At 42.1% G+C, this 27,466-nt stretch overlaps 1 protein-coding gene across 20 annotated transcripts in view; it reads left to right on the forward strand.

The window, feature by feature from the left end:
* Positions 1-27,466, forward strand: part of LOC119474989 (doublecortin domain-containing protein 2) — a 61,103-nt gene that overhangs the window by 1,592 nt on the left and 32,045 nt on the right. The window contains exons 2-13 of one of the 20 annotated variants that reach the window (XR_005203699.1): positions 433-481; positions 811-887; positions 1,008-1,139; positions 1,743-1,898; positions 2,019-2,067; positions 5,677-5,806; positions 8,642-8,742; positions 9,693-9,821; positions 10,077-10,152; positions 13,053-13,122; positions 15,151-15,205; positions 16,153-16,365. Coding sequence is in view for 13 of the 20 variants with exons in the window: in XM_037747397.1 (XP_037603325.1) it covers positions 433-481; positions 811-887; positions 1,008-1,139; positions 1,743-1,898; positions 2,019-2,067; positions 5,677-5,806; positions 8,642-8,742; positions 9,693-9,821; positions 10,072-10,152; positions 13,053-13,122; positions 15,151-15,167 (991 nt within the window). In the remaining 7 variants the exon portion in view is untranslated. Of the gene's footprint in view, positions 1-432; positions 482-810; positions 888-1,007; positions 1,140-1,742; positions 1,899-2,018; positions 2,068-5,676; positions 5,807-8,641; positions 8,743-9,692; positions 9,822-10,071; positions 10,153-13,052; positions 13,123-15,150; positions 15,206-16,149; positions 16,366-27,466 lie in introns of those variants that run through there. The other 19 variants (XR_005203701.1, XR_005203700.1, XM_037747397.1 and 16 more) reach the window with 19 other exon arrangements.

Raw genomic sequence — 27,466 nt, forward strand, 5'->3', positions numbered from 1 at the left:
TCGAAATCTCAGATTTATTTGTTTTCCCTCAATGTGGCCCTAATATCCCATCGTACTGTCGTACCATAGACCTACAACAATGATAAATAAAAATGAAAATGTAAACAAAAAAAACAGATATTCATTTCCATTTTTATAAAACCACATGGAGCCACTGTAGAGGAGCTAAAGAGCCTCATGAGACTCCAGAGCTGCAGGTTGCTGACCCCTGGTTTAGGGTTAACGTACAGTCTACTGCTGTGGTTTAATGTGCTAGCTTTAGAATTATTCAGTCTAGTTAGCTAGCATAAAGTCTAGAGCATTTTTATTGCGATCCTCAGCTGCAAAACCAGTGTTTTATTTGAAATTGCATTATCAGATCTAGAGATGTAAGTTAGCACCTGAAGCCTGGGTTAGATTAATTTACATTATTTATTATTTGATGTCTTCCAGCTATTGTGAGATAACAACCAAGAAGCCACAGAAAAAGAAAAAAGAACAGGTAAGACCACTTTTAAAAAAATACATGATCAGTTATACTGAAAATGATAAGACTGAATCTTTATTTCAGGTGCTGTATTATGTCTGTGACAATACTATGATATGAAGGTTTCTTTAGTGGGAAGTTGCAGGTAGCTGAAGCCTAAACACTGGCTCCTTACAGTGGTATGATAATTGGAGCCAAACAGTGATAATAAACTCAAAAGCCCTGTTATTATCACACACAATATCAGAGTTTGAGTCAGGCACTTAAAAAAACAAAACAAAACAAATTTCTTATTCACCACTGGGCTATATTAATTTTCTGACCCCTAGCTTTGAATTTTTCAGATCCGACCTGTTGTTCACAGCAGAATAGTAGTTTCAGCTCGCTGGAGGAGAACCAACGATGAGTCTTGCACGATCAAGTGAGTGTTGATTTTAAACTGCATGCAAAGTTATCCTGAATGGGAAATGAACAGGTTCTTTGCTGTGTTATGGAGTAAAGAAATAATGTTTTTTCCTCCTTTTTTTTCTGTCTGTCATAGTGTCTTTACCAACGGAGATGTCTTGGTTGCTCCAGCTCGAATACGGATCCCAAAGTATACTCTTAGAAGCTGGGAAAATGTTTTAGCCATGGTGACGGGGAAAGTGCGTCTTCGCACTGGTGCTGTGTACAGGTGATGTCCGACATCAGTACATTATGAACCCTTATAGTTTTAAATTAGTCATTTACCAGTGAGGGCAAAGCGAAGGTACAACCTGTAGTTTTTCTCTATTAAGAAAATAGGTCAAATATATGAATCATGACATGTCCTTCATCATGTTTTGAAATGAAATAAATCAAACTATTTTTTGTTGGTGTACATTGCAAGAATTTGGAGTTGAACAGTTAACCAGTCACAGTACTGAGTCTTGTTTCTCTGTAGAGTATCAGCTGCTCTAATATAGATTGGGGAAATATGATTAGTGGAGGCTTTCCAGTCAGTTTAAATGCAGCAAAATTTAGCAGAGCGTAAGGATTTTTCTAATTAATTAGTGATTGGGACCATGTCTGGTTGTGATGTGCTCACAGGACTTTATCCAAAACTGCTTGTTAGGCAAACACTGCTTTGATGGAATCTTAAAAATATGCTAACATTAAGTTTAACCACTTAAACAAACAACACTTGAGACATATATGTATGTCCCTTTTAATATCCCAACCACTGCCATTTATTTATAGTTGAAACAATCACAAAACATTAATTTGATTTGTGTTCTTTCTTTATCTGTGTTCCCAGGCTTTGCACATTAGATGGACGTCCCGTCTGCGGTCCCACTGAACTGGAGAACAACCAGTACTATGTCGCAGTTGGTGCAGAAAAGTTTAAAGCTCTCCCGTATGATCACTGCGACCCCTGCAGGGATGTAATGAGGGAAAACAACACGATCGAAGGGTATGACACCTATCATTTGTGGTCGAAATTTGTAACCACATATTTTGAATATACACTGGATCCCTATTTTGATGTGAGAAAATGTGTGTCAGTTTTGGTTTCCCTCCTTTCCCCCTGCAGCCAAGACATCCTACCTGCTATTAGAAAGACAAGACATCCAAAGGACGTGGTGAGTACTATTGCTTCAGAGTTGGGTGCAGTTTGCCATCTGCTTGTTCACTTTCTGGCGACATGCTCAGTTGTTATATTTTTTTCTCCTAAATTCCCTCTGGTTTATTGCGGCAACACCTTGGTTGTATCACAGTTGAAAAGCGTATCTTTGCACACACAGCATTTCAATTAACATTTCCCACGTGTGTGAGACTTGTTGTGGGGGTGCAATTCGTTATGAAACCGCGCTATCATCAATCACTGTCTGCAGGAGGCATTGAGTTACCTTTGCTTTCCACTTTGATGGGTAATCCCCACAGAGAAAGGCTGGCCCACTTGATCAAGTGCAGTGAGCCTCATAGACAGATCATATGCACCAGGGGGACTTCACTGACTGAAAATAAAAAAAAAAAAAATCTCTTATTCAAACCAGAACCGGGACAATTTGTATTGTGATTAAGTAGACAGTGAAGTGCTTTGAATCCATATGAGGATTGCGCTGCTGTGGGCCCGAGATGAACACCGGAATCACATGGTGAAGATGAGAACATGCCCACTCAGCAAGTTGAGGTAGAGATGGGGGGTTGGGGGGAGCCTCCTGTGAGAGATGTGTCTGACATCTGATTTTTCTAAGCATGAAAGATGACAATACTGTGGCAGGTGCCAATTTTTTTTCAGATGGAGAAAAATGCCTCATCTCTAGCTGTGTCTGTGGTTGACTACATTATATTCAGAAATACCATGAATATTTATTAGTAATATATTAGAATATGTTAAGAAAATTGTTAAATTTCTTCATCTTTTTAAAATCTATCCAATCCTGAAACAATATATGGATATCATATGTTATCAAACTTTGCTTAACTCGAGGTTCAGGTAGGAAAATCTGACTGCTAAGACCATTATAGCCGTTGCAATTTCACACAGCACCATGAGGTGGAGACAGAGACAGAGCTATGGCTGTGTTTTGCATCCAACAGCTCATTGTAGTATTAGTTATTCAATGGACATGATGCTGCCGCATTTTACTCCCTTTGCCTCCACGTCTCTGAACCCTCATGAATTTGTAAACATGATTTGACCAGTTAATAAGGACCTTTCAGATGGGGGAAGATACATGTGACAAAAATTGCCCACTCTGTCTTGATCTGTCGGCTGTTTAGCTTACTGATGATTACACATACATTTATAGGGTCATGTCCGTCATTAATTTCAGTTTGACCTCACAAAACAACAGCAGTCTGGTTTGAAACGCCCTGTAAAAAAAAGATCCTTTTAAACATGCCCACTGAAGCTGTGTAAAATGTAACCTTGCTTCTCGCAACCTCGCCGCACAGGGAACGGCGTCTGTCCTAACCTGTCTGCACCGGCGGCGGTGCGTTTCTGCGCCGCTGAATGGGACATCTGGTCCAGAGCAACTGCTGAAGTCTAAACTGACGGTTCTGCAGAGTGTAATATTGAAACTCTCCAGCACACCGTGTTCCCCATCGGGAGCGAGCATATATGCTGAGTTAGGTGTTCGCAGACATGATGAGGTAGAAACTTTTGAGGTAGACGTCGCATAAAGAGAAGATTAATAGGGGGTGGGGGAGAGGAATGCAAAGGGAAAAAAGAGAATAATGATGTGCATCAAAGCAAAGTGCTTTTCATATTACAGTGATAATAATGGGCAGTGCAATTGCGCTTCACATGTACTTCACACGAAGCATCCTGTGAAAACGGCTGACTAAACCTTTTAATAGCTGCACTCCCTGACATCAGCGATGACTTGCTGCTGCTCTCCATTTCTCCGCTGTTTCTGGATGATGTCATTGGTGAGGGGAAGTAGCAATGCCCCGTGGAAAACTATACCCTCTCGCTGCTGCCAGCATGTCTGCTCATTGAGGAACCGGCCCTGGGAGTGGCTCCTACTGATATCACAGCCAGTATGGCTGGAGGCTGGTCGGTCCAATTGGTTGGGACCCCCGTTTTCCCCTGGCTATCATATCACCATGTCCTCTCGTTGACTCCTGTTCTCTGCCACTTGAGAGGGCCACAGATTATATTTGCTGCTCGGCCCCCCTGAGCCCCCTTCACACTAACTCTAGCACTCTCTCTTGGTCTCTCTCTCTCTTTCTCTGGGGCCTCCTGATACACACTCTGCTCCCACAGGACACAGTACTGTAGATATGTAATGCAGAACGAGCGGCGAGATGACCTCAGCTTTTCCACCGCCGCGTTTCCAGTTGCGCTGCTGCTGCTTGTACTGTACTCTCCCGGCTCCGCATGCGGCGCCCCTCGTCCTCTGCTTTCCCCTCCCCGAGTGAGACAGTCTTGATTTAACTTTGTTGATTTAAATAAAATCTATTTACATCTCACCACCGGGCTGTAAACACGGAAAAAACAAGCCATTCAATTTTTGATTGCCCAGATGTATTTTGAACTTGGAAGTCGTCTCACATCACTCGCAGACGAATTGAGGTTACGAAACCGAATTAGCAGCTCACCACTGCGACAGTGCCGCTGCTCCTCTGTCTTTGATCTCGTGCGGTTACGTGGACACTGCGGCGACGGAGTGTGAACTCTGTTTCAACTCTCCTTTCGCTGAATATACCAGGCAAACTTCACTCTCTCTTTTGTTGTTTTATTTTTCTCCCTCGGCCCACCAACGGGCTGCAGAAATTCAAAAGAATATCAACAGACTTTGCCTCTGTCTGCATTAAAGAAAGCAAACAAGTGAAGAAACAACGCTGCTACTCCCCAGAGGCCATGTTAGTGAGCTTGCAAACACCATTGCCAGAAGTGTATTCTGGTGGAAGCCTGAGATCACTACACTATCCCCCGAGCCAGCCCAGGGATCCAGCCAGGCAGCTGCAGTAAAGAGCACTGTAGCTGAAAAGAAACATTAAGTCTGCTCTATCCTGCTCTCTGTGTCGGTGTCTCTGTAAGGGAGACATACCTCACCTTGCTACCTACAGAGGGGATGAGGAGCCTGTGAGGAGAAAATTGCCTTTTGTGGAAGCATTAATTCAGATGTGTACCCTGCTGTCTGAACATCACTCTGAACTCTCCCCACTGCTCCCTCTCTCTCTTCCTCTCTCGCTCCTTCACTCTCCCACCATGCAACTAAGTCCCAAGCCTCTTTTTTTTTTCCCCTCCCCTCTCCATCAATAACCTTCTGCTGTCTACTGCTGAAGAATAAGTTATTCCCTACGACTCCCTCCCTTTCCCTTTAAGCTTGTTTGGATTTTCATTGTTTGATCTGGCTTGATAAATAAGACAAATGCAGTTAGAAATTCATGGCTGCCCCATTTCATCAATAAATGATTAGTTTGCCACGCTCCCCAGTGATTGATAGGTTGTGCACGGGATGTATTGGAACCAGATGAATTCAATACAGTAGGAGTCACGGGGGAGCTACAAAGCATATCAGCTCATGAAAAATTGAGGTCAATGGAAAATGTAAAAAAAAAAAGCGTTGGAAAAGAGAAGGAGAAACAAGTTTCGCCCCCGATGTGTTTTGTCTTTTTTCTTCTTACTCCTCTTTACAAAACAACAGCAAAAAAAGTCGATAAATCACAGATAAATCTGAGGGAATACACGTTAATCTGTGCCCCTGTTTTGTCCTCTCTTTCGTCTCTTCATGTAGTTTGCTCACACAGGCTTTGGAGAGGACCTTGAGCACACAGCCAGGGGCCAGATGAAGAAACAAGCCAAACCGGAGAGAACCAAACAACAGAGGCAGGTGTCCAGAAACCCAGTTCTCTTCTCGACGGGGGGTAAGCAGAGCAATTCTATAGAAATATCTCTCTCCACCCGCCCCCCCGTCCTCCTCATAGTGTGTTTTTCCCTCCAACACCTCCTTTCTCACATCGACGATATGAAGAATCCTGTTGGCTTTTAAAGACAAATGTTTATGTATATGCGTGTGTTTGGGTACAGTATGTGTGTGTGTGTAGGACTACATTTGGCCACACATGTAGGCGTTTGCACCATGATGCATTCCTCTGTATGTATATGTGAGGAGATATGTGTGTGTTGGGAGCACAGAGAGAAAACATTTTGGCAAGTGAAGGAGCTTTCTTTGGATTCTCAACCTGTTCTTTTTAAGTCCAAACAGAGCCCGGCTCCCTGCTCTTTGAAAGAAACACCAGTCTTTCCTGTGAATATTAAACAGAACAAGACTTCAAACACCGTCAAGGGGGCTTAAATCATAGATGAATTCAATCAGGCCATTTTGTTGAATATGTATCCAGAAAGCCTTGTTAACTATGTGGGGGGAAAACAAAATGCTCTAATTTTCTCCTGATGTGGGGATCAACATGGTAATAAGTTATTAATCACACATAACGCTGACGAAAGATCATAAAAGTGACAAAATAGTCCTTTGGATTGATGGGTTTGAACATAAAAGTGATACTGTGTTTATCATTAATATACTGTAAATGTGTGTTTGCTTTCCTCTATCCAATTATTCAGAAGTTGATGTTTTCATGGGTGTTTGTTTTACCATCTGTGCACAGTGATACAGTGGCTCATCCTGTACTGTACCACATATAACATGACATGATACGATGGCGTAGATGGGCTAATAACTGTCATAATTTGAAACCTGCCATCCTGTCATATGTTTGTTTGATGATCCTGTTGTGCTCCAGGCTGTTCTCATACACTGTTTGTAGCTATACCTACGAAAAGTAATGCACTGTAATTCGTGTATATCCCACAAAATCAGTTTGTTTATAATCCACGTAATCGTGAACCAGGAGTATAGAGAGTGACGAGCAAACGGGCATGTGGGGAGAAGGTCGGGTCGCCTAGCAGACTGGTGTTTGTACCCCGTGTGAAACCAGAAGTCAGCATTGATTTAGTAGTTTTAAATTGCCTAAACTTAACCAAGTCGATCTTTTCATAAACCTAACTAAAGTCTAGTTCACACTACACAACTTTCGCCCTGATTTTCCGCTCCTCGACAGTTTTTGGAGCTCCCAGACAAAAGCCCCAGATTGGAGGCAAATCGGCGTTGGCTCGCCGCTTGCACGTCAGCGTTCAAGCGTCATATATGAACTTCTCAAAGGCGCCTCGCAGACACATTCCAGATATCTAGCGTGCTAAATATCTGGACCTGTCGGAGACTCCGGCCACTAGCTACAGCCAATGAGAGCACGGGTTGAGGGTAAACCTGGGGGAGGAGGGGTCGCCTGTAACAATAGGAACTTACTGTATGTGTTGCATTTGCAACAAGGAGCAAAGTTGTTGTTGCACCTAGAGGAATAAATAGTAAAAGAGTGTGGAAACCGGTAGAAACAGGCTATTGTGTGAACATGTGCCAACGACAGAATATGTCTTGCATATGGTATCACATTGATTTACCGTGTATTTCTTGTGTGTATTCGTGACAAAATGTAGTTTGGACTCAGAGACCTAATTGGGGATTCCTCCTGGTGAAAGATCCTATAGTGTGTGTGACCCCCTGTAGCCGGTCAGCCATGTAGTGTGAAAACCACAATGACTTCAAGACTCCCGATCACAAGACAGCCAGATGCGTAGTGTGAACAAGCTTTAAGTAGTTTTGTTGCCTAAACTTAACCAAGTTGTTTCCCGTGAAGACGGAAGTTTATTTTGAAAAGACTGAAGCGGAAATTGACACGTGCGTGCGTCATGTGTTGCTGGACAAAACACACAGAATATGAGGAATAACTTTTCGTAAGATATCATATGAACCGTATGAGGATATGTTATGTGCTCATGATGATGCTGTTGTTTGTAGCTAAGCCAGAGTGCAGCTCCCTGGCCACAATTTGGACACGTGATCACACCTACAGTAACGGTTTCCTCCCACAGAACACATTACTAAAGGCCCAAGAGTTAAAAAGTCTTCAAATCACCTCTTAAAACCCCTTCATACAGGCATAAAGCTGTGAGTAGTGTTCACAAGCATCATCTGGTACAGGATCAGAGCTTTTGGCACCAGCTTTCTTCCATCATTTTGCCTTTCCCTAACTGGAGCGAGTTTAGAAAGAGATTCAAAAGTGGAATGCCTGAAAAACATTATGAAGTTTGTGTTTTGTAGCTGTGTAATTGCCTCTTAACCACATACATTTTCCTATATGTTGTTCCTTTGTCTTATCATGGATTAATCTACCACGCTTTGTTATTTATTATTTAAATGAAATTACTTAAGGCTATTGAAGTAGATTCGAGCTCAATAGTGTGTTTAATTATTCACATTCTACCCCGTCCAGCAGCCACAGACAAAAAGGAGTTTGTTTACAAGGAAAAAACAGTGTGACGTTGCCGTATATTCCCCATATGCATCAAGAGCAACCTGTCACTGCCAGGAACTAACCCTGGACCAAAAGTTCACGCTGGCTGGCCATATTTGTGGCAGGGCAGCTGTGGCTTTCTGTGGCCCTTTCCGTCTGTGGGACCACTCTGAATAAATAAATGGCTTGACAGCAACATTGATCTCTTGTGAAGTTGAACAGGAGAGGCGAAGGGAGAGGGGCAGTGAGGGATGGAGGGGCATAGAGGGGGAGAGAATGAGTGTGCAGAAGAATGAGACGGCGACTGCCAGCCGATGAGGTAATTGTGATTAATCACTTTTTCCTCAGAGGGCAGCGTGTTCAATGCACGAAACAAAAGAAGCGAGATGGCAGGAGCGGCGGAGGTGCAGGACGACCGCCAGTTGAAGGTGGACCTGCCCATTGATCAGGTACAGCACAACCCCATGCAGCACTGCAACCCGATGAGGTCTTTAGCATAGAATCTTTGAATAGCTTGAACTAGCTATTTATCTGACAGGAAGTTAGGATTGATTCCAGTCTAAAATCACTATTATCAACATCACCATAGATAAACATAGGCCATCTGGCCATGTGCTGAGTCCATTTAAAGGGATAGTTTGCGTGTTTTGAAGCAGGGTTGTATGATGTACTTATCCATAGTAGGTGTATTACTTACAGTAGGTGACGGTTGGTGTGCCCCCAGTTTGAAGAAACAGACAGGAGCACCAGCACTGTAACAAAGCAATACAGTGCTGTGGACGGGGACGGCAGAAAGACGCGTTTTAGCCGCCTAAGGAGAGGCTCATGTAAAAATATCGACATCTGTTTAAGTGTACGTTATATTTAGAATATTTTATCCCTTTATCTTGCCGTCAGACAGCCCTTTCCTTCTCCTTTCCGACGGGGAACTAAACTGAAAGTGAAACTTATCTATGCTCTCTCTGGTGGCCAAAATCCGTTTTTCTGCTGTCCCCGTCCACAGCACTGCATTGCTTTGCTCTGCTCCATTGCTCCTGTCTGTTTCTCGATGCTGGGGGCACGCCGACCATCATCTACTGTAGGTAATACACCCACTATGGATAAGTACCTTATACAACCCCACTTCAAAACACCCAAACTATCCCTTTAAGTTAGATATATGCTCCTAATTTAATAATAATTTTAGAGCTTCTTGTCGGTGAAGACAGCTTCACCTTTCTGTGTTTTCCAGCTTCGAAAAGAATTGAGAATAGACTTCTAGTACATCATTCTCTGCTCAGAATAAGACTCACAAACACTCAGAACAAGTTGCATAAATATATAAATATTTAGCAAAAATCAATACAGCAGTACAGAACAGTGTAAGCCAAGGGGGATCTTGTTTTCTCCCTCGCTGCAGGTTGAGGCCAAGATAGTAGACGAGGAGTACGAGGACGGGAGTTGTTTTGCGAGTCCCTGCAAGGCCTCGCTCCATGATTCAGACAGCTTGTGTCTGCAGAGGTCTTTGTCTGCAGGTTCCAGGAAGGATGTAAGTACCCACTTATTATGAGTTTCATGCAGTTACTATTTCACGTTTAGCTCATTTTTACTTTGTTTTTCATTTACTTCAGGATTAGGTCACATAAAATGGTCTAACCAGTAATTATGGTGATCAGCATTTCCATAATTACAAGAGCGTCACATAGACCTGCTTCCAGCAACTGTACTTTTGTCTTATTTGTGTGTAACCTGTGTTTCTGTCTCCATGGTTCTCTCTGTGTATTGTGTGAATTTACCAGCGCAGTCTTTCTTCAGGCCAAGGAGACACAGGCGCAGGGCACAGAACTGGAGACACAGGATTAAAGACACCTGGGCCTAAGGTACATCTTTATGTAGTATTATAGAGTTTATAGAGCTTAGCTGTAGCCACAGATACTCCATGTATCACAGCAGCTTAAAAAATACATACAAGTGTGCATTTGTGATTAGACTAGAGCCCCATAACAGTATGTGGTTGTATTTGATGTCCGCCCTCTGCTATGGTGATTGTGTACTTTCACAGTGATGAAGTAGGGCTGAGCTGTGTATACAGATGTTTTTGCACGGATCTGTGGTTCCCAGAAATTACACTCATTTAAATACACTTATTTTGCTCTAATAATCCTCAAGGGACAGCAGTATGAAGCGGCATAACTGTGATGAATGCACACAATAGTTGGGTGATATTACTATTCCAAGCAATTTCTTTCGGCTTTGGAATGAGAAGATATTGAGTCTTATTTAAGCAATCAATAACCTTGAACATTTTGTTTTAATGAAAACTATAATTTCAAGCAGTGGCAATTACACCATGGGGGAATGTTTTGGTGTGGTGATGGTTTTGCTGCCGCATGCACTTTTGCAATAAAGATATTCTTATCGGGGTAATTATTGACTTCTGGGGGCCAGTTATGACCCTGGCTAAAGACCTCATCAATAGCCTAATTCATTACTTATCACTTTTAGTCATACAGGAATGTTGCTGATTCAGATTGGCTATGGATTGCAGGGGAAGACCATTAGATAATGGAAAATAATAATAATAATCCCTGGTACAGACTCAGCTACTTTTTGCAATAATCATCTCCTCCAAGCAGTTTTTGATTTGTCAGCTAACGCAGACTGACATAAGGAGAAGGTAGGATATTTGTTGCAGGCTCGAATGTTGAAAACCTCATACCAGGACGCATCTTACGCCGAATTCACACCAGATCAGTGTCGAAGTGCGGCCTGCGGCGACCTGCCATACGTTGTCTTTGGGCGGCTGCTCCTGAGCTCAGCGAGCTGCGGCTGTTTGATTCTGCGGCAAAGTGCGGCCAAACAAAAGTTGGGGAAAGTTAACCTTTTAACGGCGAAGTGCGGCCAGAGAAAAATGTCTTCTCGCCTGAAACACATGAATACGCCTACCCATGAGTGCCGCACTTCGCCGCTGCCTCGTGGGAATTCGATGTAAAGCAGTTAAACCCAGTTATTGTCCAGATTGTATCAGTTTGAGGAAGCCTTTTAACCCTAAACTATGGAAAGTTGCACTAGATTCCGTAAAAGAAACTTTTGTTTCATCAGAACACTACTTTTTTTTTTTTTACTTAAATTTTGCTTTGTAGCAATTTAGTTTTATGTTCATTCATGTTTCCAGCATATTCATAAAAGTTGTCATCAGACCAGAAATAACGATGCCGCAGGTGCGACTTACCAAACTTAAAGTCTCACCATCATTGATGCATACTCTCCTATTTCCCCTTTGAGGCCAAACAGACTGTCGCTGTCTCGTTTGTCGGCAACCACATCATTTAGAGGGCTGTGAATAATAATGAGGGATAACCGCACCGCCTATGACTCATACTTCGAGCTGAGTCCGGACAGATTTCCTCCCACTCCGGCGCTCAAACGTGCTCGCGAAATGCCCCGTGTACACTCCGCATATATGTGCATGTATATAGTGGATATTGATGACCAAATTCAATTACATGATTACATTTTCAGCCCGAGCTTTAAATGATTTATTGCATTGAATTTAAATAGTGAATACATTTACAGACAGTACACCGGTGAGGCAGTTGTGTGCGCGCGATATTGACCTGTGTGGTCCGGGCCAAATAAAGAATAACGAGATTCAGCATCTCTGCCAAGTGGAGATGTCCGCTGGGAGTGAAGGCAGGCTATCTCAGTGGAAGAGAGCGAAGGATGGCGGGCCGGAGCCTGATGCACATTTATCAAAGCTTTTCTTATAATCACTTGACTGACTTTTGTTGGGCTTTCTGAAGGTTGGCTTTTCCTTTAGAGTGCACTCTGTTAAGGAGTTGATTGATTTCATGAGGGGGGGACTCCGTCTATGTTGTGGATGTCATACACTTTGAGGAAATGTGGACAAGGGTAGATTTGTACTCACTGGTGCGGCATTGTGTTTACAACTATCATTTGTTTTGATTTAACAATATTGGCTGATTTATCAACCAGTGAGCTAAGCATTTTTTCTTAATTAATATTGTTAGAAATGCCAATACGACTAGGGATGTTTGATCAATTGTCTTCCTCTTCTTAAGAATTTTGTGATAAAAAATCGAATGGTTATTGAGCGCTGCATTGATCCATTCCTTTCCTTTTCCAATGCGAGTCCATTTCATTTGTCTTTCAGCTGTTTTTTCGTGCTCCTATTCCCCCAAGCTTAGGCTAGCCATTTCAAAGGCCTTATTCTCTCCATGCAAGGTCAACTATAATCAACTCTAGACAATGTCACCGCCTTGCATTTCCAGAGAGCAAGGCAGAGGAAGACGACTCCTCTGGGCTTTTAAGGACCTACTGCATTATACCATTCAATTACTGTTCATTAGACAGTGTACAGCCATTAATCAGACTGAGATGTTCTGCTAGTCCTCAGCGGGGACAATGAACTGGGGAAATTTATTCTGGTTTCCTGTCTGGGCCACTGTTTAGTGGTAAAGAGAGAGAGATGACACTTTGGAATGCACTGAAGCTTCTAGTACAGAGACATCCTAAACCGAGCTGCTGCTACTCCACTTTCCGTATCCGCTTTCAAGTGAAGTTCTCCGCTTCATGCAGCCTCGTCTTTGAATTTTTAAGAAACATAGGCTTTGTCAGAGATTTACTGCATATGTGGGAGAGTATTACGAATCTGATATATCACTAAAAGGGGAGAAAGCTGACAGATTTACCGATTAGAGCTGCATATGCATTGAATATGACTAGATGATGATATGAGAAACTGATTTATGTTTTCCAGGAGGCTAAAGAGAGGGAGGTGTCTTCTAGGCTCGGCAGAATACGGTCACGGGTGTCCCGCTTTCTCAAGGGTAGGTTCATCAAAGCATAAAGCCTGGTAGTAGCTCACCGGCAGCGGCGGCGGCGGCCCCCGCGTTCCCCTCCGCAGCACCTAATGCACCCATAAAGAGACCACTAATACACTCTGCATTACCAGTTCCTCCCTCACATTGCATGTCACCGGATCTGCAACCACCTCTCAACATCTGGGAGAGCTTTACGCCATGGTTTATGGAGACCATCTGGTTGAGTGCGTTCTTTTGCCTCCCCAATCTCAGATGACTTATTCTTGTATTAAAGGCACCTGCACATCAAGGTGTGCCACGCTGAGAGCCTGGGATTATTCACCGCTCTTTATATTTCCCATGTCGTTTGTAATTTGGAACCACTCAGACAGAATGAGAGGTATATGTACCTTGTTACTATGAAAATCCATTTTTACCCCCCTCCCTCCACGACTTCTTATTCTAAGTAGAATTGCATGGTCTGACTTTTATTCGATTGATCTAGAGACGAACACATCTGACAAAACACAAAATAAGTGCTATACACGTTTGATTATGGGGGGGAAAAGATAACGGTGTTAAAATACAAGCCAAAGCAATGATGTGAACTTGACATTCTCCTTTGTTGGGGGGGGGAATATGCCTTTCAGCTGGTTCAGGCAATTTCATTGTAATTGCTTACAAAACATAGGCTTTGGCAGTGAGGCATCCTCAATTGTTCCTTGGGAAAATTCCAAAGGTGACTAAATGGAGCGGGATGCGAATCCCTGCACGTGGTTATCACTGTCTGCCCTTCAATCTGAGCTTCGCCCTGTCAGTGTGACACCAGGAAAATCACTGCATCCTGCGCTAACAGCAGGGCTCCCCACCTCACTCACGTTGTCATCCATGCACGCACACATGTACTGTACAGGCACATATGCACAGAGTTACCTAACAGACAGCACTTCACAGCAGGTGTTTTCCCTCACACACACGTGTGCATGATTTTTACGTATGTACATGCATTCTCTTTCAATTATCCTCATATTGATGGCACTAGAGGTTGAGATGCAGCCTCATACAATCTACCGCTGGCTATGATTTCCCCGCAGAATATCAATGGACACTACAGGGGGCATTTGAAATAAATCACAGCACATTATTGCTCACAGACTTCCAGACCTACTCGTTTTTCTGTCCCTATCACATGATATTGTTGTCGCTGTTTATGAATGGTTCTGCATCATTCATGCTTCACATTCCCGAGCTGTCACAGTGGATCTGCAGATGACACAGATGCAAAGCTTTAACAGGAGCCGTAGTGGAGGGAAGTGGGATGTGAAAGGAAATGCAAGTGATCTCTAACAGAATCAAACCCGCCTGCCACCTGCTTTGCATCAAAATGTCAATATCTGGGCCAGTTTTTATCCTTGAAAGGAAAAATAGGAGGCCTCTTTTTCCAAAAGCAAATCTACCATCAAAGTCGCTTCCCCTTGCCTCCTTCATATACTTTACCAGGGGTATTCCATCTTGACTTCCACGTATAAAAGCGAGAGATACCACACGGGTTCAGTTTGGCTGAGATTCTCCTTCAGAAGTTATTGGCAACCACGTACAATGGCCTTGTAATTTACGAGAACTGTTAGGGCCCCTGACAGAAGTTGTAAAGCATCTTGACTGATTGGGTAGATATGAGATGTGTGTAGTCATGGCGTATTGTCGCCGACACGTGCGGCGAGACATGCGGAGAGTTGCATGGCTTGCTCTGTCACAGATAAATTACTCCGCACAGTCAAATTAAGTTGTTGTAAATCACCTCGCGGACCCGGGACTAGTCCTGAGTGACGACCTTTACGCCTATTTGACTTTAAGTCTTATTTATGTTAATCACATCTGTATTATACCGACAGTAAAATTGTGTCATACCCTAAAAGGTCATTGTTTTGCAGTGCGGCGTACGACGGGGACAGAAAAACACAATGGCTTTGTGTGAGAAGTCTTTAGAGGATGGTTTGACTCTTGAATGTCTATACATATACATAAAATTTTCTTTTTATCTTGTCTTTTTTGCAGAGAAAGTGAAACATTAACATTCATTGCTTTGATCTGCGTGACATTAACTCAAAAGGTATGTACTATACAACTAATATAAGTAGAAATCGCATTGATTTAACTTGTAATCTCATACAAAGAACACAATGCAGACTGTAGTAGTGCTCCATATACATCAACCATATGGGGATATAGCATGTTGCATGTTATTAGTGTATCTACTTGTGAGCATTACAGATGCTTGGTGCGGATATTAAGTGCTTATGAAATCCCTCCACAAAGAGCTTCATGGTATTTACGACATCTATGGATGTTAGTCCACTACAATGCATCTTATGATACAGAATACATATTTATCCTCCGCTTCAGTCGCCCATCCTTGTAAAGCGGATGGTATCCTTGGGGGATGGCTCTCGCTGAGGGAAGAATGAGAGCCTTTGTTAACGGCGGTGAAGTTGTATGCTTTTCTTCTCATTCATCATACACGTGTCATGAAAGGGCCTTCAGAAAAGACAGCGGCTCCCCAACAGCAATAAGTTCCACATTTACATGGTGAAAAATAATAAGTTCCAAAGACGTCGAAAATCAGGCATTGTGATGTGAGAGGAGGCGTCCGTCTGTGTATGTGTGTGATCTCGGCCGCACTCGACGCGACGGGCTCTGTGAAGTGCACCACTGCCCAGTTACACATTAGCTTTGATTGCCAGTTTGTTCTGCGAGCAGCCCGCGGCTTTGAACCGCGTCTCGAGATGAAAGCGAAACCCTGTCCACAGTGTGTCCACTGTAGACCGCTGCTGTTGCTTATTTGCTTCAGGCACCATCAAGGGCTTCGGGACTATTTTTCTATAGTTCTTCGCCATGCTGGGATGAGCATTATGTATAATTTATCATACAATACATCCCGAGACAGCACCCCGTCTCGACTCCATTTTAATTTAATGCCTCTTCTTTTCTCCCTGCGTGTTGTGTTGACTATGGTCAATGTATTATACCACTAAGGTATATCTTTATTGTGTCCAGCAGATAGACTTTGATATTGGCGGTTCCCATGGTGAGAGCATCAGTGCTTATCTCTCTCTTTCTCCTTCCTCTACGAGGCAGAATACAGTATCAGACTGCTAAGGACCAGACGTCCTCGTTCTCTTCTGTCTCCAGAAGCCAGCTGCTCATGTATAAGATGAAACAGTGTTATAAACCAAATAAAAATGTCTTGCCTCTTGACAGCCCCACCGTGAATATATGGCCTCTTATTTCAGTGAATATATTGCATAATTATGTATGGTTATGAATATTACATGGAGCCTCACACTGAGTGCATGGTAAGATGCCTAATTGCGGAGTTTAATTATTAAGAAGCAAAGGTCCTGAGCGGGTTTTGTGAGAAGCACTTTTGATAAATTATTTTTTGCAGTTTTCTGATGAATTATTTTGGGGGGGGCTTGTGTCTAATCAGCAGGCATAGTGAGCGGCGTAACTGCTCTTGAGAGAGACTTATCTTCCCACGGAGAGGAATTACTATGCTGATTAAATCCACTGAAATCAACTAATAACTTAATGATATTGGAGTGGATCAAAAGAATGAATCATCGCCTCTCGTAGTGGTGGCTGCGAAGAACACAAGGGCACAGCGATGGGTGGAATGAGGGCTGTTGCCGTTGACCTCGGGGCACAGCTTTAATATTTTCTGTGCAACATGAGCGAGAGGAGGAGAGCGTGTGATGGTATGTACTAAAGCAAACCAAAGCACCTCGTATTAAACACAGTGTAGTGGTGCTTTACTTTATACTTCATATGAAACACTTCAAGGAAAAAAGTCCAGAGAGGCTAACTAAACAAGGAATAATAAACTAGATCTCCCTCAAGTACTGCCAAAGCCACAGCTGCTTGTGTAACTACAGTACTATTGCTACTGCCGCTTCTTCCTCTCCAGCATGTACCATAACTGAGGCGCCCACACAAAATATATTCCCTCCCTAGTTATGTATTCAGTTCAAGTGCACTTAGTATGCAGAAAAGTTTAAGGCTTGACCTCGGTTTGGTGTCGAAAGGAAATTTGCAAATGAATAAAATAGGCCTCTCTGCATGTTACTTCAAATATAGAACTGCCGCACGTGATGTATTCTTCCATAAAAGCTAATGGCTGTAATGCAGACAATAAGAATCGTTGACCCACTTAATCGCAGCTCTGTGTCACGCTGTGACAGTGCGAAAGTTAGTTCACCGCAACTGTAGGATCAAACGCAGGGTAATAGCTGGGCTCCCTCCTACAAAATGCATGACGGTCTAGCGCTGCGTCGAGGCTGCTTTTCGCAAGCCGGCACAAAATATGTGAATAATTGATTGGGATCGATGTGAGGAGGATCACCAGTAGTTGTTTGGTTTTGAGGTCTGCTGTGGAGGGCAGGAGCCCGGCCATCTGTCAATAACACGTCAGTCGTCTCACACGGCGGCGGGCACTCTGACCGGCTCAAACGCTTCAGTAAGCAGCCGAGCAATTGTTCTCAACGTGATGTCAAATCAGCTATTCTGCTCCGAGAGGAGGCTTGAAGCTAAAGTGTTTCAGGTCCGTTTCAGTCAGGGGGTCCACAAACCTGTCTGGAAATAATGGGCACATACTAATTCTGCGCTCTTGCTGTGATATGATTGCAGTGATTATAAATGATGGATTATAGTGGGCAGCTTTACTTTATAGCACTCAGTATAACAGTTGATGTATAGTACAGTATGTACAGAACACATTTCCTTTTAAATCTTTATCCAGGTAAATTAACCGCAAACACCTCTTTAATATATACAAGCTATTGGGCAGTAGGGCTGGGACGATACACCTATCTCCCGATTCGATACTATCACGATATTTGGGTGCCGATTCAATATGTATTGCGATTCAATATTACGATTTATTGCAATTTTTGTTAACTTTTTTAACACTAGACCATGGGAAAAAGTTGAATCATACACTTCTAGGGACTTTTACTTTGGAAAATATCTAAATTGATACAGTAAAAATGTTTGATTTTCAGCAATGTATGTAGTCAGAGATGTACTGAAGTCAAATATTTCAGTCATTGTCAGGAATTATTTATTATTTTTTTTTCCAGCAACCCAAAAATCAAAGAAAAAAGACATTTCCCTCACAAATTAGTGTTATTTTCTTTTTAATTTATAAGGGACGTGTAATGTTTTATACTTCTGGTGAATATAATCCAATCAATCTTATTTCCATATATGGATTTTGTTTATACCTTTTGTTAACACCTTATTTTGAAAACCGGACGTAGTCACACATGTATACTTCCGCTAACTTCACCAAGTCTGTCGCTAGCTCTTACTGTCAGCTCCGTTCTCTTTATACATCCATGGTCAGCTCCATCGGGGCCGTTTGAATGCATTTAACATAAATGTTCAGCATATGGGTGTTCTACAGTTGTAGCGTCGGACGTCACCAAACGTTACTACAATACGATAATGTTTCCTGTCCATGACAGAGTTGGCATGCAGCTTTAGCCATGATGCTTTTCCTGGTAATGTGTGAAACCCAAAGTGTTTCCATACTTTACTGCATGTGTAGTGTTTACCACTTTGGATTTAAAATGTGAGAGTACAGCTTGTATCCACGCGGACCCTCCTCCGTTTGCTATTTTCTTGTTTCGGCCGGCTGTGGTTTGTTTTGTTTTTTGACGGATATGGAACGGATATGACGTCACGTTACTCAGACTACAACAATTAAAGCGGTAACTTCCTTCTACCTCCACATAGACTCAAATGAAGCAAATCGATTCTGGCATTAAAAAATCTATTTCAAAATCATAAAAACTCAATACATAGGTGAATTGAATTTTTTTCCCTCAACCTTTATTGGGCTGCTTTTGTAAAGTTGAGCGGTTTCCAGTTCGGTGCCTTGCTCAATGGCACATAGTGGCTGTTATGGAACCTTTATAGGGCACTCACAGTCACAGCCTGAATTGGACAAAAGTGCCTATGAACTTTTGTATGCTGTGTAAGTGAAATGAAAATTGTGGAAGGTCATTTTATACAGAGGTCTCTACATGCCTTGAGACCTGCATTGAGCCTCCTCGCAGGCAAGATGGACAGGTGGTGTTATAAAAAGACTTTTGCGCCACTGACATCATCCAGAGCCACCAGGAGGCCACTTTTCTCTCCCTCCCTCTCTCTCTCTCTCTCTCTCTCTCTCTCTCTCTCTCTCTCTGTTCCAGCCTGGTAGCTGCCCACTGTCTGAAGCTAATGGCTGGAAGCTCAGCTAAAAGCTCTCAGTGTGATAAGGTAATGTGGAGTCAGAGAGAGAGAGAGAGAGTGAATACGAGTGCTATATCAGTGAGACCATATATACTGATTATACAGTGATGAGGAAATGGTCTAAAAATAAAAACAAATGGAGAATGCTACATGATATCAGTGCACCCAGATTGCTGACTGCAGTGTTTGCAGTCGTATCCAGATGGTTATGAAGCGGGGATGACGGTGGGAGCAGGGACTTACTGCTGTCCTCTCGTCTGACCTTCCTGATGTCATGCTTGATAAAATAACAGAGGGTTGCAGTCTGCTTTTGAAAATACATAATGAATTATGAACAGAAGTGTGAATATTAAATTGAAAACATGATTCTCATAAGGGTCCTTTTATCTGTACTACTTTGCAAAAATACGTTTTAAAAGTAAATTTGGCTCTTTCATTCAGTAATGTTTCAGCTTACTATTTTTTTTTTATTGTAGGTGTTAAAGGTCCCACATTGTAAAAAGTGAGACTTTCATGTCTTTTTTTATTATAAAGCAGGTTTAAGTGCTATATAAATACTGTGAAAGTATCGAAACGCTCAATCCATGGAGAAATACACAGCTCGTGCTCAGAAACTGCCTTTAAACAAGCTGTCAGGATTTCTGTAATTTTGTGATGTCACAAATATACAATATATAGACCATTTCACAGTTTTAAACGTAAATATTCCAAATGTGTCACAGTGTATTTCCTGTTGCAGTGTATGGTTGCATCCGTTATTCTAGCATGCTACTTAGTACGTTAAAAACTTAGTATGAAACCAATAGTACGTGAATAGTATACTATTTCTGATCAAATATTACAGTATGCAACGCTGGACACTACAGCGGCATAAATATCCCACAATTCAATGCGGTAGTAAAGACAACATTCATAACAGATGTTGACAGACAGCCCTGTGACATCAATAATGCTTCAATTTAAGTGTAAGATTTCACTTTGTTAGGCGTAATATAGTGTTAAACTAGTTCAGACTTTGATTTTCACAATCCGTCGTTTTGGTCACATGAGGTTAGCATGGGTTTCCACGGTTACACATCTCTAACCGGCAAGGAGGCTCTCAGGAAGTGACGACGTAAATTACGGCTTGTGCGTCCGAAAAGATACATACCGCAGTTTATTAACACAAAAGTATGTTAAAAACGATAGTACACATATTGAGTATTTAGTGCATAGTATGTGATTTCAGAAGCAGCCCATGTGAATGACATCAGCTGACAGGAAGAAAACATAGACCCAAGCTGTTGCCTAGCAACACAATTCCATTGCAATTCTGTTGAAATGTGCTAAAACGGAGCATTTCAGTAAGAGGGTAAATACAGGCATATTCATGCAGATAGCATGAGGAAAATAAAGAGTTTTTTGAACATTACAGCATGTAAACATGTTCAAATAGAAACATATAATACAAATTTGAACCTGAAAATGAGCATAATATGGGACCTTTAAGGCTTTTGTACACCTGCTAATAATCACAGTATTATGAGAGAAAAAAACGTTCATGTTGTACTTATGTAATTTGTTCAGCCTTCTCTGTCTGCAGATGGTGCCACAAGTCTAGATAACTTACCAACCACTCGCTTCTGCCTTCTGTCACCTTGTCTTTGCTCCTTTGCAGCTCCCGTCCACCACAAACACTGTGCACACACACACACACACACACACACACACGTGTACAAATTATTTTTTTTCTCTGTTTCCTCACTACTGCTTCCTCTTGTTCCCCCTGTTTCTCTCTGCACCCCCTTGTTTTCCTTTATCTGCTCCCAGACTGGCTTGTCCTTAGTAAGATGGATGTGTGCATTCCCAGGGCAGATGGCCCTGTTGTTCCTCCGTGTACCCGGCTCACACTTTAACACCCGGCCTGCTTGTCTGGCCTGACGGGCCATTGCCTGGGGAAAGGCATCTACTCCTACACCGTAGCAGCAAACATGTGTGTTGTGCAGCTAACCGCATGGGTGCTCACACCTTTTTGTGTAAGGGAGTACACTGTGTGCCAAATACACAGATGGGTTCTTTCTTTAAGGTTCACACATTTTGTCGTAGGAACGCTTCAATATACATACATTAATTTACATAGTGAGTCATTTATTTTGTCGACATTTATTTATGAGTACGTTGGGATATTTTCGATGTATTTTTTTCCAAAGTGGAAGCTTTTTTTTTAATGTAATTTCCTGCTAGAAAAGAAGAACTTCAGCCCAGACAACCGTATCTTAAAGGTGCAATTGACAATATTGCTAATATTCAGCCACTAAATGTCACATTCTCCCTCCTCCGTTCCGTTGCATTCACTTCACAACAAGTGGTTGCCAGTTTGTTGCACAACCTGCATATATTATGGTCAAATGCAGTGAGACTTTGTGGTAGAGTAATGAAGTGATTTTGCAACATGTAGCTATAGGCCTACATTAGGTGTGTTAGATAACTGGACACAACTGTCAACACATTAGTTAAGGTTGTAAGGACTATGGCTGTTGGTTTAACTAATATTCATAGTCGGCGAGGCAAAACTTGACACTGTCACGCTATCCTCTGGTGGACATGAGACGGGTCTATTACATTGCTTTGGCGTGATATTGGGTTGCAGCTGCAGCAACATCGACTGATCTCTATTGTTGTTTAGTCTGCTGTATAGCTGACTGGAGAGCTGTGTACGCACATCTTTTGATGCCAGTACATTATAATTAATTATCAGCACATCTGGGATGCTTCTTTGAACAGTCAGATTATCTGAATGAAACATGCCTTTTTCAATTACAGTATACACTGTTAGAATTGTGATTGTTTTTTTTTAACAAAGGCCGGTGTTGTTGCGTGCAGGTGCTGCATGTTTTTCGACCTCCTACCAAATAACTACCTCTGATTGGGCACCGTTTTTGCATGATGGCGACCTGTGCCTCTTTGATGGATTTGTTCCATTTCATTGCCATGATAAACTTTTATAACAGCTATCATTTACTGGCAGCATGCACAGACCTCTTTAGGAGATGTGCGCTTGATTTCTACACAGTGATCTAAGGATGATAAATCACTGGTTACACATAAATTATATCAGTGAAATCACATGCGGTGTAGGCCCTTTTTCTGTGGGCATATGTAAATCCAGCCGGGGATGTTCGGCTGTGCGAAATTGCAGTCTTTGTCTCCCCTCTAACCATACAATTTCTTTCATTTCAATCTCAGCACGCAATTGGAATATTGTCCCTTAGCTGCTCCTATCATATGTAATGAATGTGCTGCCCCAAAGGTGAGAGCCATAATTGATTAAAAACCATAATGTTTTTCCATGCCTCGCTGTAGTCAGTGATAAGGATATCTGTGATGTGTGAGGAGGTGTCCTGTATGTGTGCGTGGACAGGACGGGACATCAAAGTCGGGTGTGCTGTGTCTCTGTTTCATCCCGGCTAATGAAGACGCTGTGTGAGTGTGCTTCTGGGTCACAGTGGGAACATGCACAGCGAGGTCACTTCAAAGGCGGGATAATGACGGATTAAGTCTAAATCACGGGCGCGCTTTAGTCGCTGTCTCACATCTAGCCTGTCGCTTTGCATTTTATTAACAAATCATCGCAATATGATCTGGTGAAAATGTGCCTGCCTTAATTTCCCTTGTCCATCTTACTCTGGGCAAATCCTCTACATCCAGATTAGTGGATCGTGGTGGGCAGAGTGGTGGGCCTTTTTATAAACCCTTGATGGCGATGAAATATTCTTTCATTAGTGTCCATATATCTCCCCATGTATTCATGTTTTAATGCACTGCTCTGTCGGCAGTTTCTTATTGCTTTGTGTTGTGTCCGTGACAGTGATACAGCTTTTCATTTATGGCAGCCCTACAGCTGGCGAGCCAGATATTCTAGGGGTGAAAGAAAAATATCGATACACATGAGTATCGCGATATTATGTTTTGTGACGCTGAATCGATTCTCCAAAGCACTACCGATTTTTAATTAACCTCTTAAATATCCGACGGCCCATCATTGGGCCTCGCCGCTATTCGATCTTTCGGAGGTTGTAGCGGGCTCAGTTTTAAAGCTAGTGAGATGTGAAGTGAAGATACTGGCATCATATTAAACTAAAAATCTTAAGGAATCCAGTGGTACCAACCATGTTATACTAGCTCGTCGTGAAGAAGACTAAATAACGCTCCAAAGTTACGCTAAATTTTGTCGAGGAAAAACTGGCAAGGCCATTTTCAAAGGGGTCCCTTGACCTCTGACCTCAAGATATTTGAATGAAAATGGGTTCTATGGGTACCAATGAGTCTCCCCTTTACAGACATGCCTACTTTATGATAATCACATGCAGTTATTTGCATGCAGTATAAATGTGTTATTTTTGCCTATTCTGAAAATGGTGTATTGCTGTTGTGTTCTTTATACCATGACAGTTTTCCTGAGATTAGATACAAAAAATCTTAATATATCACCTTGCTTACAGTATCGCAATATATGCAGTTAGGGCTGTCAATCAATTAAACCATTTAATCGCGATTAATCGCATGATTGTCCATAGTTTATCATTTTTTATCTGTTTAAAATGTACCTTAAAGAGAGATTTGCTAAGTATTTTATACTCTTCTCAACATGGGAGTGGGCACATATGCTTGCTTTATGCAAGTATATATACTGTATATATAAATATATATATTTATCACTGGAAGTCAATTCACAATACAAATCAATGACAAATATTGTCCAGAAACCCTCACCTTTCACCAACCTTCACTCTAGCTTTAAAACTGAGCCCACTAAAACCTAAAAATCCCAATTTGCGTTAATGCGTTAGAGAAATTAGTGGCGTTAAAACAAATTTGCGTTAACGCGTTATTATCGCGTTAACTTTAACAGTCCTAATCGCAATATATTGAATCGTTACCCCTGTATTATGATACTTATCGTATCAACAGATTCTTGCCAGTACACAGCCCTGAGATATTCTATCCTTGGCGAGTTCTGTTCTGCATTTAACACCCGCAGGCCTTAGCTCTCAGTCGATGAACAGGTAAAGCAGACATTTCTGTATCATTAAGCAAGGAGTGATAATGCCCCAACCTTTAGATCTGTACATGAAGTAGAACTGGTTTAGAAGGGTGCAACACTTCAAGATTATAGAGCTCTTATGTGTAAGAGGATGGCACATGAATATACTGTTCCACTACCATTCATCTTGTTCGGTGCATAACCCTCACGATCTTTGACATCGGGCCTGCTGTGCCTGTGAAGTTACAGGTATGTAGGAAGCACTCAGGGAAGTCTAATTGCTGCCGGAGTGATTTATCCTCCCGAAGACCCTCCAGGAGCACTCGAATGCTCCGATACTCTCGTCAACAACACTTCCCAGCAGTTGTAATCAAGGGAACTGAGGGCAGGCTAGCCATCATGTGATGGAGAGGTGCAATGTCAGGAAATATTTGATACATTTTAACAGAAGTTCAGGTGAAATGGGTCATTCAAGGTTTGAGAGTTAGACTGCGTAACTCTACTCCTGAACATTGTCGGGATAAATCCAGACTAGTCCTGAAATTGTTTGTTTTCAATAACATTAAAGGAACACTGTGGAGCATTTAGGGGGATTTTTTGGCAGAAATGGAATATATTATTAATAAGTATGCTCTCTTTAATGTAAACTCACCTGAAAATATGAATCGTTGTGTTGTCGTTACTTTAGAATGAGACGTTTATATCTACATAAGGAACTGGCACTGTTTCTACGGTAGCCCAGAACGGACAAACAAAACACTAGCTCTAGAGAGTCCTACGTGTTTTTGCGTCGGCCACCGTAGTTCTCCTACACACTTGGCACAAGGGAGACGTTTCAGTTGGTTGCAATGTGCAACTTCACCGCAAGATGCCGCCAAATCCTACACACTGCACCTTTAAATATTCATGACTAATAGGCAACACTCAAAGTAAAATGTTTTGGTATTATTTATTAAGAGTTTAACACTCAAAAACTCAGTCCAGATGATGCTAATCTACTTTATCAGAATTCAATTGAAATTCTGATTGGTGTACAGAAATATGTGACATTATTATACTTCATAGAAGCACCAAAAACAAAAACACAAATACAGAAATCTCTTTCAAATAACAACAACTGCTCTGACTTTGGCACACTATTTTGTGTTTATGTGTAAGACCCCATTACTCATAGTAAGAAGCTGATTGAGTAAATAAGTTTATTTAGTTATTTATCAAGCACATTTTTAACCTCTTAAAATGATGGATCTCCTACTTTTCTATGTTTTATATCATTGAAAATCTTTGTGTTTTGTTTGGACTGTTGGTCGGACAAAACAATTCACCGTGGACTCAGGATGGCAGCGGGGATTTTTCTTAATTTCTGACATTTTTTATAGAGTAAACGTGTGCTCAATTAACAAAAAGTAATCTACACATTAATGGATAATGAAAATAATCGTTAGCTGCAGCCCTAATCCTGGCTGCCCTGGATGTTAATGCACACATTCCTGCTAAATGAATTCACCAATACAGACACATAATCCAATATACAGTACATACATTAATAAAATACACTGTATAAGTGTTGAAGTGAATACTTAGTAGAGGATTATAGGAGCTGAATATGGGCTGTCCAGCCGCCGTCCAGAGAGGGAATCAGCAGGGCCTCGTTTGTCGGAGGCTCTGTGGCAGCTCCCATTTCACCTGGGCTCTCCCGTGTTTAATTGGCCTCATTATGTGATTAACTTAGCAAATTTACCCCTTACCCTCAAGGCACAGCTTTGAACACTGGCAGACCACAAACCCTCCCAAAGTCACTCCATCACCGAAAGCACGATGTCAGCGTTTAGGCCGGCCATCGCGTTCCGCTGGGAAGTTTTCATTTTCCAAGCAGAGATGCCTGTTTGCCTATATTAACCTCAGCACCTTTGACTCAACACACCACTTTTAAAGCGGCAGTAATTCATTCCAGGATGATTAGCAATATATCATTGTTTCCTTAGAAATGCTCGGTATGCATATTATGTTGCTTATCACACTTTATATGCTTACCGCGATTTCTGCAAGCTCTGTAAATTGTTGTATTATGCATGGCCTGTGTTGATGTTTGCATTCAGACCTTGGCCCCCGCACTTTCAAAAAGTGAAAGGTTTTATATATGAAACATAAATCTGTTTTTATTTCAGGGGTATAAAAATTGCATGTTGTAATGCAGCAGTCTGTTCATGTGAATTAGATGGATTTAGGTGTTGCCTCACAACCACGGAGCGAGTGGAAAAAAAAACAGTAGATTGTCCAATCCAACACACAAAATCTAATATTTTGAAAGCTCCAGTTGTTTGTTTGCGGGTTCATAGATATTGGTTTCATTTTGTTGATGTCCTCGGAGAATAGTATGGAAAATGAAAGGAAGATGAAAAACAAAGTCCGTGATGTTAATCTATTCTGTCATCACTGAGATCTCGCAGGTCCTCTGTGGGCTCGCTGACAGTCGGATGAAATGGCCAGTAAAGTGCCAATTTTACCAGACCACTTGTTATTTGTCAGCAAAGTCATAGGTTCGCTTCCTTGTTTAATAACCAGTGGAGGAGAAGGTGATGGAGGGGGGGATGCATGTGTCCGTGTGCGGGGGTAAAGGAGGAGAGGAGGGGAGAAGTTTACAAATGGGATCCATCATTTTTCATGCACAGGGGTGACATCCCTCCGTCAGCCAATTTCGCTCCGATAGCCCAGTCCCTTGGTTCATTGATATCTGCATTAGGGACCTTTGTTAAAGGTCTCATCTAAATGCATTGAAAAACGCCTTGCTCCCTCTGTGTACCTCCTTCCTTTAAAACTGTGTGCGTGCATGCATGTTGCTTGTGCAAAGATTTGCCGACTTGGCTTTGTCTACATTAAGGTTAGTCTTTGTGGCAAAGCAGTGTGGTGTCGCTGAACCTGGAGAGAAGAAAACAGCCAGAGAGAAAACCATCAACAAAGCCACAACAGAAGCCAGCTGCTCCGAGTGCTTCTCAGAGCCACAGTGTTTTCTCACTGAGTCAGTCTGTAATGTAATGCATTTAAAGACCACATTAT

This window comes from Sebastes umbrosus, chromosome 16 (genome assembly GCF_015220745.1).
Source record: "Sebastes umbrosus isolate fSebUmb1 chromosome 16, fSebUmb1.pri, whole genome shotgun sequence".
Lineage (NCBI taxonomy): Eukaryota > Metazoa > Chordata > Actinopteri > Perciformes > Sebastidae > Sebastes > Sebastes umbrosus.